This window comes from Rana temporaria, chromosome 13 (assembly GCF_905171775.1).
Source record: "Rana temporaria chromosome 13, aRanTem1.1, whole genome shotgun sequence".
Classification (NCBI taxonomy): domain Eukaryota; kingdom Metazoa; phylum Chordata; class Amphibia; order Anura; family Ranidae; genus Rana; species Rana temporaria.
Genome location: NC_053501.1, coordinates 7,688,972 through 7,703,185, shown reverse-complemented (window position 1 = coordinate 7,703,185; position 14,214 = coordinate 7,688,972). Strand labels below are relative to the sequence as shown.

General features: G+C 43.1%; 1 protein-coding gene across 1 annotated transcript in view; it reads left to right on the top strand.

Annotated features, from left to right (window-relative positions):
• KCNK10 (potassium two pore domain channel subfamily K member 10) overlaps positions 1–13,501 on the top strand; it is a 62,066-nt gene extending 48,565 nt beyond the window's left edge. The window contains exons 5-6 of the mRNA XM_040332341.1: positions 5,266–5,408; positions 11,608–13,501. Of these exons, the coding sequence (XP_040188275.1) occupies positions 5,266–5,408; positions 11,608–12,222 (758 nt within the window). The 3' untranslated portion in view covers positions 12,223–13,501. The remainder of the gene's footprint in view (positions 1–5,265; positions 5,409–11,607) is intronic.
• Positions 13,502–14,214: the final 713 nt, after the last annotated feature.

Sequence of the window (14,214 nt, the reverse complement as noted above, 5' to 3'; positions counted from 1 at the left end):
TTCATCCTTCACCTTTGGCTCTAAAATCTGAAATAATAACTAACTAATAATTTAACTATTACTAACTATTAAATTATAGGTATTGGCATTTCCTTTCAAATTTGACATGTGCAATTTTTTTCTTTCCGAATGATTTTGTTAACGAATTTCGACAAATTCATTAACCACTTAGGCAGCTAAAGGACCCGGCCAGGTTTTTGCGATTCGGCACTGCGTCGCTTTAACTGACAATTGCGCGATCGTGCGGCGTGGCTCCCAAACAAAATTGGCGTCCTTTTTTTCCCACAAATAGAGCTTTCTTTTGGTGGTATTTGATCACCTCTGCGGTTTTTATTTTTTGCGCTATAAACAAAAATAGAGCGACAATTTTGAAAAAAAATTCAATATTTTTTCCTTTTTGCTATAATAAATATCCCCCAAAAATATATATATATAAAAAAAAATGTCCTCAGTTTAGGCCGATACGTATTCTTCTACCAATTTTTGGTAAAAAGAAATCGCAAGAAGCGTTTATCGGTTGGTGTGCGCAAAAGTTATAGCGTCTACAAAATAGGGGATAGTTTTATGGCATTGTTCTTAATAATTTTCTTTTTTACTATTAATGGCGGCGATCAGCGATTTTTATCGTTATGGCGGACACATCGGGCACTTTTGACACCATTTTGGAAACATTGTCATTTTTACAGCGATCAGTGCTATTAAAATGCACTGATTACTGTAAAAATGACACTGGCGGTGAAGGTGTTAACCACTAGGTGGCGCTGTAGAGTTTAAGTGTTCCCTAGGAAGTGATTCTTACTGTAGGGGGGGTGTGGCTACACGTGACACGTCACTGATTGTTGTTCCCGATGACAGGGAACACGATCAGTGACAGCGTCACTAGGCAGAACGGGGAGATGTTGTGATTACACACAACATCTCCCCGTTCTTGAGCTCTGTGACCCGATCAAGGAATACCTGCGGCGATCGGGTCCCGCGGGCGCGGTCACAGAGCTCGTGTCAGGGTCGCGAGTGCGCGACCACACGGCGGCAATTTAAAGGGGACGTACCTGTACGCCCTTTTGCCTGTCCGTGCCAACGGGTCTTCTAAAATATATATATATATATATATATATATATATATATATATATATATATATATATATATATATATATATAAAAATAAAAAAAAATATAAATAAAAAAATTATAAATAAATATATAAATAAAAAATTATAAAAAATATATAAATAAAAAATTATAAAAAATATGATAAACAAAAAATATACATACAAAAATAATAAAAAATAAAATAAAAAATAAAATAAAAAATAATAAAAAATAAAATAAAAAATAATAAAAAATAAAATTAAATCTACTTACACTGTCCACTGCCATACTGACACCAATCTCTGCCCTACTGACACTGTCCATTGCTCTACTGACACTGTTAGTATATATACACATGCACACACACGCATATGTGTTTGAGCCTTGGGGTGCGCACCCTAATGCAATAGGCTGCGCACACCTATGACAGATACATTGTTTGCCATAGGACTTCCATACATGACAATAGAGATATAATGGGTGTTTTCAATGGAAAACTTTCGTCGGAGTGAAAGGATTGCCTGGAGGAAAATTCTAGGAAGCCAAAGCATCTGTTTATGACGCAAAATATAAATTGTATCAAGTTTATTAAAAATAAGTCCCCAAAGGCAAGTTTTCTTTCCCAGACAATAAATCGTTGCCTACAAGCGCGCCCAACGGGTCCACCAACAGCGTCTTTCCTTTTCATGAAGAACCTGAAGAATCTAAAGAGAGAAAACAGCCTTTGTAGGAGTCATTAGCTGTTATCTCACCCAATTAAAACTGCTTTAAATTAATTACTTTCCTTCCAATTAGTGTGAACAGCATGCTCTTTGAATGAGGATACGCAGTGTGTTACGGGTCTCCGAGGCGCAGCGCACGTGCTGAGCAGTGTGGTCCTCTGTAGGTAAAGTGACAGTTGTGTTTTTCATCCTGACTTCTGCCATGCTCAGTGCCAGGGCCGTCATCAGGGGGGTACAGGCATTACACCTGTAAGGGGCCCGATGGTCCCCAGGGGCCCGGCCGCCCCCCCCGTTATTTTTATTTTTTTTGTTTGTTTGACCCCCCACCTTTAGAAACTCATGGCTGGGGCCACCTCCCCTCATTTTTTTTTATTATTTTTATTTATTTATTTTATTTAAATTTTTTCCTCTGACCCTCCTACCTTTAGACACTCGCAACAGGGCCCCTCCCCCCGTTTTTTTTACTTTAGATATTTTTTCGTCTGACTTTACCAGCTCACGGCAGGAGAGAGAAGAGAAGACACTTTCATTACCACAAACCCGGCATCTCGCGGCAGGAGAGCTCTGCTCCAGGGGGGCCCTGTCTAACGCTGTTTAAGGGGCCCCAAAATTTGTGATGGCCGCCTTGCTCGGTGCCAAAGCAGAGGGCAGAGAACGCACAATGCCTATTAGCAGAGCCAGATTAATACCTTGTGCCTCCACATGCCGACCTTCTTGTCCCCCCCCCCCTTTTCTAGTCAGTGGTGTAGCCACTGTTTGCTGTGCAAAAACCCTGACCTGCTCTTAAATCCTATTTCTGTCTCAAAATAAAACCTTAAAAACCTTAAAAAGGATCATCACCTCAATCTAGACACATGCCTCTTTAGGGGCCTGATGAATACAATAGTGCTGCGGGAGGGATTTCCCTACCAACACCGGCTGTAATGATGGGGAATCGAGCACCTGTAATAAAGACCGCTCACTTCTGCTCCCCCTCCTCGTGCAGAGTAACTGTGGTCTTGTCTCCTCCCCCTCCCTGTGCAGAGTAACTGTGGTCTTGTCTCCTCCCCCTCCCTGTGCAGAGTAACTGTGGTCTTGTCTCCTCCCCCTCCCTGTGCAGAGTAACTGTGGTCTTGTCTCCTCCCCCTCCCTGTGCAGAGTAACTGTGGTCTTGTCTCCTCCCCCTCCCTGTGCAGAGTAACTGTGGTCTTGTCTCCTCCCCCTCCATGTGCAGAGTAACTGTGGTCTTGTTTCCTCCCCCTCCCTGTGCAGAGTAACTGTGGTCTTGTCTCCTCCCCCTCCCTGTGCAGAGTAACTGTGGTCTTGTCTCCTCCCCCTCCCTGTGCAGAGTAACTGTGGTCTTGTCTCCTCCCCCTCCCTGTGCAGAGTAACTGTGGTCTTGTCTCCTCCCCCTCCTCGTGCAGAGTAACTGTGGTCTTGTCTCCTCCCCCTCCTCGTGCAGAGTAACTGTGGTCTTGTATCCTCCCCCTCCCTGTGCAGAGTAACTGTGGTCTTGTCTCCTCCCCCTCCCTGTGCAGAGTAACTGTGGTCTTGTCTCCTCCCCCTCCCTGTGCAGAGTAACTGTGGTCTTGTCTCCTCCCCCTCCCTGTGCAGAGTAACTGTGGTCTTGTCTCCTCCCCCTCCATGTGCAGAGTAACTGTGGTCTTGTTTCCTCCCCCTCCCTGTGCAGAGTAACTGTGGTCTTGTCTCCTCCCCCTCCCTGTGCAGAGTAACTGTGGTCTTGTCTCCTCCCCCTCCCTGTGCAGAGTAACTGTGGTCTTGTCTCCTCCCCCTCCCTGTGCAGAGTAACTGTGGTCTTGTCTCCTCCCCCTCCTCGTGCAGAGTAACTGTGGTCTTGTCTCCTCCCCCTCCTCGTGCAGAGTAACTGTGGTCTTGTATCCTCCCCCTCCCTGTGCAGAGTAACTGTGGTCTTGTCTCCTCCCCCTCCCTGTGCAGAGTAACTGTGGTCTTGTCTCCTCCCCCTCCCTGTGCAGAGTAACTGTGGTCTTGTCTCCTCCCCCTCCCTGTGCAGAGTAACTGTGGTCTTGTCTCCTCCCCCTCCCTGTGCAGAGTAACTGTGGTCTTGTCTCCTCCCCCTCCATGTGCAGAGTAACTGTGGTCTTGTCTCCTCCCCCTCCCTGTGCAGAGTAACTGTGGTCTTGTCTCCTCCCCCTCCTCGTGCAGAGTAACTGTGGTCTTGTCTCCTCCCCCTCCTGTAGTTTTCTGTTGTGGGTGGAGCTTGCACAGGCAATGTACAGCATGGCGATGATGTCACTGCTACAAATACAAGATAATATTTGGGTTTGCGAAAACATTTGGCGCACACATAGTGGATTATATTCTATGGCTATTGATGGATACACTGTATGTGTGAGAGAGTGAGAGACAGACAGACAGACAGACAGAGAGAGAGAGACAGAGAGAGAGAGAGAGACAAAGACAGAAAGAGAGAGACAGAAAGAGAGAGAGAGTCAGAGAGAGAGACAGATAGAGAGAGAGAGGGGGAGACAGAGAGAGAGACAGAGAGACAGAGAGAGAGAGAGACAGAAAGAGAGAGAGAGACAAATAGAGAGAGGGAGACAGAGAGAGAGACAGAGAGAAAGAGACAGATAGAGAGAGAAAGACAGATAGAGAGAGAGAGAGAGACAGATAGAGATAGACAGAGAGAGACAGAGAGAGAGACAGAGAGAGACAGAGAGAGAGACAGATAGAGAGAGGGAGACAGAGAGAGAGAGAGACAGAGAGAAAGAGAGACAGAGAGAAAGAGACAGATAGAGAGAGAGACAGATAGAGAGAGAGAGACAGATAGAGATAGACAGAGAGAGACAGAGAGAGAGAGACAGAGAGAGACAGAGAGAAAGAGACAGAGAGAGACAGAGAGAGAGAGAGACAGAGAGAGAGCGAGAGAGACAGAGAGAGAGACAGAGAGAGACAGAGAGAGACAGAGAGACAGAGAGAGATAGAGAGAGACAAAGAGAGACAGACAGAGAGAGACAGACACAGAGCGAAATAGAGACAGAGAGAGAGACAGAGAGAGACACACAGAGACAGAGAGAGAATAAAACAATCCTCTTTATAACGTGGGCTGTTTTTCTTGCAGGAGGAAACACGGACATCCTATAACGGGAGTGGTATAAACCCATGGTGTGGAGAGACAGAGAGACAGAAAGACAGAGAAAGAGAGAGAGACAGAGAGAGAGACAGAGAGAGAGACAGAGAGAGAGACAGAGAGAGAGACAGAGAGAGAGACAGAGAGAGAGACTGAGAGAGAGACTGAGAGAGAGACTGAGAGAGGGACTGAGAGAGAGACAGAGAGAGAGACAGAGAGACTGAGAGAGAGACTGAGAGAGAGACTGAGAGAGAGACTGAGAGAGAGAGACAGAGAGAGAGAGAGACAGAGAGAGACACACACAGAGACAGAGAGAGAGAGAGAATAAAACAATCCTCTTTATAACGTGGGCTGTTTTTCTTGCAGGAGGAAACACGGACATCCTGTATCGGGAGTGGTATAAACCCATGGTGTGGTTTTGGATCTTGGTCGGCTTGGCGTACTTCGCCGCAGTCCTGAGTATGATCGGAGACTGGCTTCGTGTGATATCCAAGAAGACCAAAGAAGAGGTAGGTCAGACGCTAACCAGCACAGAGACAAGGACGTATCCTTTAGGGCAGATGAGGCCCTTTTCTTGCCTTTTTCTAGCCCCTGGGACGCTATTTCTTGACACCATCAATGGGGCACATTGCTCTCACTGGCGCTAATGAGAGGGCACCATTTTTTCGTATCTTAGGGAGTCGTTTTGACGTGATTCTGCGCATTTCGCGTTCACGGGACGGCACATGCGCCGTACGTTATTCGTATCTTTATGACGCTCAGTACATGATTTCCTTGGGTCACGCCTCATTAGCATGGCTCACGCCCACTTCCACCTACGCTGGCTTACGCCGAGGAAACCCAGCGTAGATTTGGGGGCGAGTGCTTTGTGAATACTGTGCTTGGCGCTCTGCGCTACGCCGGCGTAGCCTGAAAAAGATACGCTACGCCGGCATAAATATGCACCAATGTATGTGAATCCGGGCCTATAAATTCAGTACAGGGATAATTCACAATGGCTTTTCGAATGTTACGATTTTTTTTATTTCATTTTTTTTTTATCAATAGACATAGTTACATAGTTAGTCAGGTTGAAAAAAAAGACACAAGTCCATTCTAGTTCAACCATAAAAATAAATAAATAAATAAAAAATAATAAAAAAATAAAAATAAATGATAATAAATAAATAAAAATAAATAAAAAATAGACCCTAGAGTCCTTTGCTGGAGTGATTCCGGTCAATGCACATAAAATAAGAACACAAACAACTCAATAATGAAAAAGAGACCAGAAACAATGCTGTGAATTATTAAATTAATATCTCCACAATACCCTACACATCAATAGACATAGTTACATACAGCATACAATAAAAATATGTGAACCCTTTTGGAATGATATGGATTTCTGCACAAATTGGTCAGTGACTGGCAGGGAAGGGGTTATATTGAAAAAAGACACAAGTCCATTCCAGTTCAGCCATGAAAAATAAAAATACTAAATAAATACTAAATAAATAAAAAAAATATATAAATAAAAAAATACTAAATAAATAAATAAATAAAAAATATAAATAAGTAAAAAATAGACCCTAGAGTCCTTTGCTGGAGTGACTCCGGTCAATGTACATAAAATAAGATCACAAACAACTCAATAATTAAAAGAGACAAGGAACAATGCTGCAAATTTAGAAATGAATGTCTCCACAATACCCTACACAGTATATAGTAAGCGAATGGCACCTCCGAAGTCAATAGAGCTATACAAACACGGCCTGTCTGTTTATCAGGTCTTGTGATATGGACGGTGCCTTGTGCTGGGATAACATATGTTCTTGGTAAAGCCAGTCAAAGATTTAATCAATTACCAATAAAATAGCAAAGAGTTGGGGGAACATCAATACAAGGCGTTTCCGTTTATTTCAGTATCAGGTTAAAGATTTACAATGTAATGATTTTAGGACAGAGGAAAAAAAAAAGAAAAGAAAAGGGGATCGTACCGGATCATCTGTCCCAGCCAGATAATGGTGCTATCAGTGACCCCCTGAGACCCCATACTTTCCATTATATATTATCCATTTCATCCCGGGGGGGTATTACTGGCTCTCAGCACATCCCCACAGTTCAGAGAGAACCCACCACAGTCACCACTCTAATTACTATGCATTTATATACAGTGGGTATAGAAAAGAAACCCCTCCCCCCTTTAAAATAATCACATTTTGTTGCTTTGCAGCCTGAAAGGAAGACAGACACCATTTTTTTAAAATGTATCCAGCTGTATTAACTTATAACAGCCACGTGAAATATATAACATCAGTACAATGGAACCTCAGATTTCGGATAATTCATAACTTCAGATAAATTCGTATTCATTACTTTCACTAACAGCCAAATTTGAATGAAAATTCCAATACCTATAATTTAATACTTAGGGCCAGATTCACAAAAGAGATACGCTGTCGTATCCCTGTTTCTATCTATGCGACTGATTCATAGAATCAGTTACGCATAGATAGGCAGAAGATCCGACAGGTGTAATGGACTTACACTGTCGGATCTTAGGATGCAGTACCGCGGCCGCCGCTGGGGGGAGTTTGCGTCGTAAACCAGCGTCGGGTATGCAAATTAGCAGTTACAGCGATCCACAAAACTTTTTCCCGTCGTTACGTCGCCGCAAGTGTTAGTTTGCCGTCGCAAAGATAGGGCACCTTTTACAAAGTGTAAACTTACTACACCATGTAAAAGTATACCCGTCTTTCCCGCGTCGCTTTTGAATTTTTTTTACATTTTTTTTTTCCCGGCGCAAGTCTTTTTTTCACGTCGCGATTCACAAAACATCGGCACGTCGTAATTTTGCGCAAAGCACGTCGGGAAATTTGTGTCGGGAGCATGCGCAGTACGTCCGGCGCGGGAGCGCGCCTAATTTAAATTGTACCCGCCCCATTTGAATTGGCCCGCCTGGCACCGGACGGATTTAGGATACACCGCCGCAAATTTCCAGGTAAGTGCTTTGTGGATCACTTAGACAGAAAATTTGCGGCGGTGTAACTTAAATCGGTTACGTTACGCTGCGCCCGGGCTACGTGAATCTGGCCCTTAGTTATTATTAGTTAGTTAGTTATTCTTTAGAAATTTCGGATTTTTGTTCTTTTAGAATTGTTTTTTTCATTGCATAGAAAAGCATAGAGACCTAGCGATGACATCATTGGGTTTAAAATAAGGTATGTCATGAAAACAGAAAGGTTTTTAATTTAAAAAAATGTCATCAGCATGTTGAGGAAGTAGTGGGAGGGAGGAACTCAGGAAGGAGAAGTGTAAGTAGATTAAACGTCAGCTTTAGATACAGAAAGGAGTATTCTCTGTCTTCTGTCCTCCTTGATTTTCCATTGTGTAAATGAGAAAAGCTGGCACTCTCCGTCTCCGCCATTGATTTTCTGCCACTTGGTATCGGCTTGGTCTCTTAGTTATAAAGCCCTTATTACATGCGGCGAGGATCCTTTTATTGATTCTGCGGGCCGCGTATTATTTGTACGAGGGAGCGGGAGGGTCTGGGGAGAGGTCCCTCCGCTCGATGCACGCAACGCTTATTTTCTGATTAATAAGCACCGGCACGTCCCTCCAGCGCAGCGTGTAAATGATGACATGGAAATACTGCAGAGCTCGGGAGCGTTCAGACTGCTAATCTGTTTATGTTACCACCTTGTTCTCTTATTACTCAACAGATCTGATAAAGTTAGTCACACACCTTACAACCTAATTGTACAACAGGTTTGTACTGGTGGTCAATGAGAAGAATGTTCCTTACATTGGTGGGCAGTGGGAAGAATGTTCCTTACATTGGTGATCAGTGAGAAGAATGTTCCTTACATTGGTGGGCAGTGGGAAGAATGTTCCTTACATTGGTGATCAGTGAGAAGAATGTTCCTTACATTGGTGATCAGTGAGAAGAATGTCCCTTACATTGGTGGGCAGTGAGAAGAATGTTCCTTACATTGGTGATCAGTGGAAAGAATGTTCCTTACATTGGTGATCAGTGGGAAGAATGTTCCTTACATTGGTGATCAGTGAGAAGAATGTTCCTTACATTGGTGATCAGTGAGAAGAATGCTCCTTACATTGGTGATCAGTGGGAAGAATGCTCCTTACATTGGTGATCAGTGGGAAGAATGTTCCCTACATTGGTGATCAGTGGCAAGAATGTCCCTTACATTGGTGATCAGTGGGAAGAATGTTCCTTACATTGGTGATCAGTGAGAAGAATGTTCCTTACATTGGTGATCAGTGAGAAGAATGTCCCTTACATTGGTGATCAGTGGGAAGAATGTTCCCTACATTAGTGATCAGTGGGAAGAATGTTCCTTACATTGGTGATCAGTGGGAAGAATGTTCCTTACATTGGTGATCAGTGAGAAGAATGTCCCTTACATTGGTGATCAGTGGGAAGAATGTTCCCTACATTGGTGATCAGTGGGAAGAATGTTCCTTACATTGGTGATCAGTGAGAAGAATGTCCCTTACATTGGTGATCAGTGGGAAGAATGTTCCCTACATTGGTGATCAGTGAGAAGAATGTCCCTTACATTGGTGATCAGTGAGAAGAATGTTCCTTACATTGGTGATCAGTGGGAAGAATGTTCCTTACATTGGTGGTCAGTGGGAAGAATGTCCCTTACATTGGTGATCAGTGAGAAGAATGTTCCTTACATTGGTGATCATCGGGAAGAATGTTCCTTACATTGGTGATCAGTGAGAAAAATGTTCCTTAAATTGGTGATCAGTGAGAAGAATGTTCCTTACATTGGTGATCAGTGAGAAGAATGTTCCTTACATTGGTGATCAGTGAGAACAATGTCCCTTACATTGGTGATCAGTGAGAAGAATGTTCCTTACATTGGTGATCAGTAAGAAGAATGTCCCTTACATTGGTGATCAGTGAGAAGAATGTCCCTTACATTGGTGATCAGTGAGAAGAATGTCCCTTACATTGGTGATCAGTGGGCAGAATGTCCCTTACATTGGTGATCAGTGAGAAGAATGTTCCTTACATTGGTGATCAGTGGGAAGAATGTCCCTTACATTGGTGATCAGTGAGAAGAATGTCCCTTACATTGGTGATCAGTGAGAAGAATGTCCCTTACATTGGTGATCAGTGAGAAGAATGTTCCTTACATTGGTGATCAGTGAGAAGAATGTTCCTTACATTGGTGATCAGTGGGAAGAATGTCCCTTACATTGGTGATCAGTGGGAAGAATGTCCCTTACATTGGTGATCAGTGAGAAGAATGTCCCTTACATTGGTGATCAGTGGGAAGAATGTTCCTTACATTGGTGATCAGTGGGAAGAATGTTCCTTACATTGGTGATCAGTGAGAAGAATGCCCCTTACATTGTTGATCAGTGGGAAGAATGTTCCTTACATTGGTGATCAGTGAGAAGAATGCCCCTTACATTGTTGATCAGTGGGAAGAATGTTCCTTACATTGGTGATCAGTGGGAAGAATGTTCCTTACATTGGTGATCAGTGAGAAGAATGTCCCTTACATTGGTGATCAGTGGGAAGAATGTTCCTTACATTGGTGATCAGTGGGAAGAATGTTCCTTACATTGGTGATCAGTGGGAAGAATGCCCCTTACATTGTTGATCAGTGGGAAGAATGTTCCTTACATTGTTGATCAGTGAGAAGAATGCTCCTTACATTGGTGATCAGTGGGAAGAATGTTCCTTACATTGGTGATCAGTGAGAAGAATGTTCCTTACATTGGTGATCAGTGGGAAGAATGTTCCTTACATTGGTGATCAGTGAGAAGAATGTTCTTTACATTGGTGATCAGTGGGAAGAATGTTCCTTACATTGGTGATCAGTGGGAAGAATGCCCCTTACATTGTTGATCAGTGGGAAGAATGTTCCTTACATTGTTGATCAGTGAGAAGAATGCTCCTTACATTGGTGATCAGTGGGAAGAATGTTCCTTACATTGGTGATCAGTGAGAAGAATGTTCCTTACATTGGTGATCAGTGGGAAGAATGTTCCTTACATTGGTGATCAGTGAGAAGAATGTTCTTTACATTGGTGATCAGTGGGAAGAATGTTCCTTACATTGGTGATCAGTGAGAAGAATGTTCTTTACATTGGTGATCAGTGGGAAGAATGTTCCTTACATTGGTGATCAGTGAGAAGAATGTTCCTTACATTGGTGATCAGTGGGAAGAATGTTCCTTACATTGGTGATCAGTGGGAAGAATGTCCCTTACATTTGTGATCAGTGGGAAGGATGTCCCTTACATTGGTGATCAGTGAGAAGAATGCTCCTTACATTGGTGATCAGTGGGAAGAATGTCCCTTACATTGTTGATCGGTGGGAAGAATGCCCCCATACAGATTGTTAAAAAGATTGTTGGTGTCAGTGGTTACTAATCTGAGAGGAAAAACTGCGTGTTGCTCAAAGGTACCCCTTTACTACCCATGGCAGAACCCTGGCTTGACAAAGTCTAGTATAAAGTGTCCTTGCCTTCCAGGGTCACCAGAGAATAAATATAAATCTAAACTAAAGCTGTATCTCTGTGACCCACCCTTGGCTCTCAAATATTTGGACAGAATCGATTTTTGTCTCTTTATTCAAATAGATTGATATGCTCAATAAATGCGCAACAAGTTCACAAAAAAATGCAATAACATACAATGTTGCCATGTAATTATAAGTTAATGTGTCTTCTTCTTGTTTAGGTTGGAGAAATTAAGGCTCACGCCGCAGAGTGGAAAGCTAACGTGACCGCAGAATTCAGGGAGACCCGCAGGCGGCTGAGCGTAGAGATCCACGACAAACTCCAGAGAGCAGCCACCATAAGAAGCATGGAGCGCCGGAGACTCGGGCTAGACCAGAGAGCTCACTCCCTTGACATGCTTTCTCCAGAGAAGCGCTCAGTCTTTGCCGAATTAGAAAATGGGCGTTTCAAGGCCTCATCCCAAGAGAGCATTAACAACAAGCCTAACAACCTCCGACTCAAGGGGGTAGAGCAGTTCAACGCTTTACACGCTCAAGGCCTTTCGGAGGACAACATCGTCAACAGGTTTGGCTCGAACTCTTCCAAGCTGACCAAGAGGAAAAACAAGGACCTGAAGAAAAGCCTGCCAGAGGACGTACGGAAAATATACGAGAACTTCCGAAAGTATTCTGTAGACGAAGAGAAAAAGGAGGACGACCCAGACCGGCTATCCACCTCGGACACGGCGACGCTCTCCGACTTCATTCAACACTCGATCATCGAGAACGGCTCAGTACCTTGTGAAACCAAAGACGAGGAGCACGAGAACAAAGCATTACTTGAAGAACGCAACTAACGGGGCACATTTAAGGATGATCGCTCTGTCATGGCACGACAAAGCTGTGGGCTGCAGTTTGGGAGTGACTGTGAACTTCTCTTCACCATTCTGGAGCCCAAAGTTGGTCGGCACGTTGACAAAGCAGTGACCTTAGACCCCTTCTGTGCTGTAGGGGGTCAGCCGTCCATTCTCTTGCCTGCTCCTCCAGCACAGAAGGGGTTAACCCATCCCCCCCGATGTAAAAACTTTTGTTCACGAAAAAAAAAATCCGACAACAATCGGTTACATTAAAGGAGTTCTTGAGACATGTGCCTTATGCGGATTTTTTCAATTACTTGGAGCTCTGTAAACTGCATCGGTGGAAATATACTGTGCCATAACTGACTGCCAAAAAAAAAAAAATAACTACATAAAAACCTACAAAAATGAAACAAGGGATCGACGACTGGAATGATCACTTCGTATGTGAACCTCAGAAGATAGCAGTGTGGTCGGGAATATTAAAGGAAATATTTAAATGCCGACGCGTTTCACACTTTAATTCAAAGACAGTAGGTGGGGGTCTTCTGGGCTAATAGGAAGTAACACATATATGCATTTTTTTTTTGCGGCACATGGGTAGAATAAGGAACACACAAAGACAATGTATCTCATCTTTCTAACCTCCAGATTTGGGCCGGGTTCTGTCCCGGGCCATAATAACATCAGCAGCACACATCCAGAATCAATTCGCCATCAGCTTTTTACCAGAAAATGAGCACTGTGGCAGTTACCATTACCAATGAAAATACCACAAACTGTGACAGCGCTACAATTTAGCTGTAGGCTGCGGTGTGTCAATGCCCCCGCCCCCTGCGGTGAAATGGAAAGATGTCCGTTTTAAAGAGAAAACAAGCGTTGACCGTGGTTCCTATTTTTTTTTTTTATATCTTACAGACACTTTATATTTTCGGGAAGAAATTCCAGCTCTCAGTGCTGTATAAGATGGCAGCAGAGGAGCGGCTTGCATGTGGTTCAAGGTCGCCCCGTGCCTGATAGGGCTGGAATAGACCCGCGGCATAGTGACAATGGAGACATTTATGTACGATTCTCAGGGCTTTGTGTCCCTTCTGCAAAAGGATTGGACGGGCACCGTACTTAATCAACCCCAAAAAAAAAAACACTCTCGAAGTTTGAAAGTGCGCCAAGGTCAAATGAAGGAGAGGGGGTGTGGAGGAGGGAATGATTCAAGTGCTCACCGCTTTGTGCCATTTTATTTTGTAACTTTTTTCAAAGTATTTTAAAGTTTTTTGATTTATTTGTTGCATTGCTTGATAGACCATTTGTTTTTTTGTTTTTTTTTCTTTGTTTTTTAAACAGTGTTTCTTGACAATTTTTCTACAACTGCTAAAAAATTCTAGGGCAACTTTGAAATCTCTGGATATATCTGTATCCGTTCCCATTTTTTTTATTATTATTATTATTATTTTTTTATAATAAATAGATACATGTCAATGTTTCGCTTAACTATGGGGAAAATATGGCCCTGGGCTGAGAAACTTTACTTTAAATTCTCCAGAATTGCTAAACGACCTTTCCCCAGGCAACTAAGTATTGAAAGACCCCTGCTTTGTCTTAATTAGACATCTTTATGTACAATGCTCCTCTGGTGACTGATGGCAATATTGGATATCGCTAAACTCATTTATTTAGATTGTTAAACAGAGCCTTGTGAATACATGGGAAGTAATTCAAGTGTAAAGAGGATAGCCTAAGATATGGTCAATGGAAGACGTGAAATGGGAAATCTGTATTTAGAGAGGACTGCTGGCATCCTTCTGAAAATGGAAGAGGCCGAGTAGGGATGCATGGTGAGATCTTGGTGAAATTGATTTCGCAGGAAAATTACAGATTTTGTCTTTGCCAAAATTTCCTTGACAATCGTTTCAAATTTTGCCATATAGAATGCTTAGGGGACATTTGATTGAAAAAAAAAAAAAAAAAGAACAAATGGCTATCTCTAACCCTTAT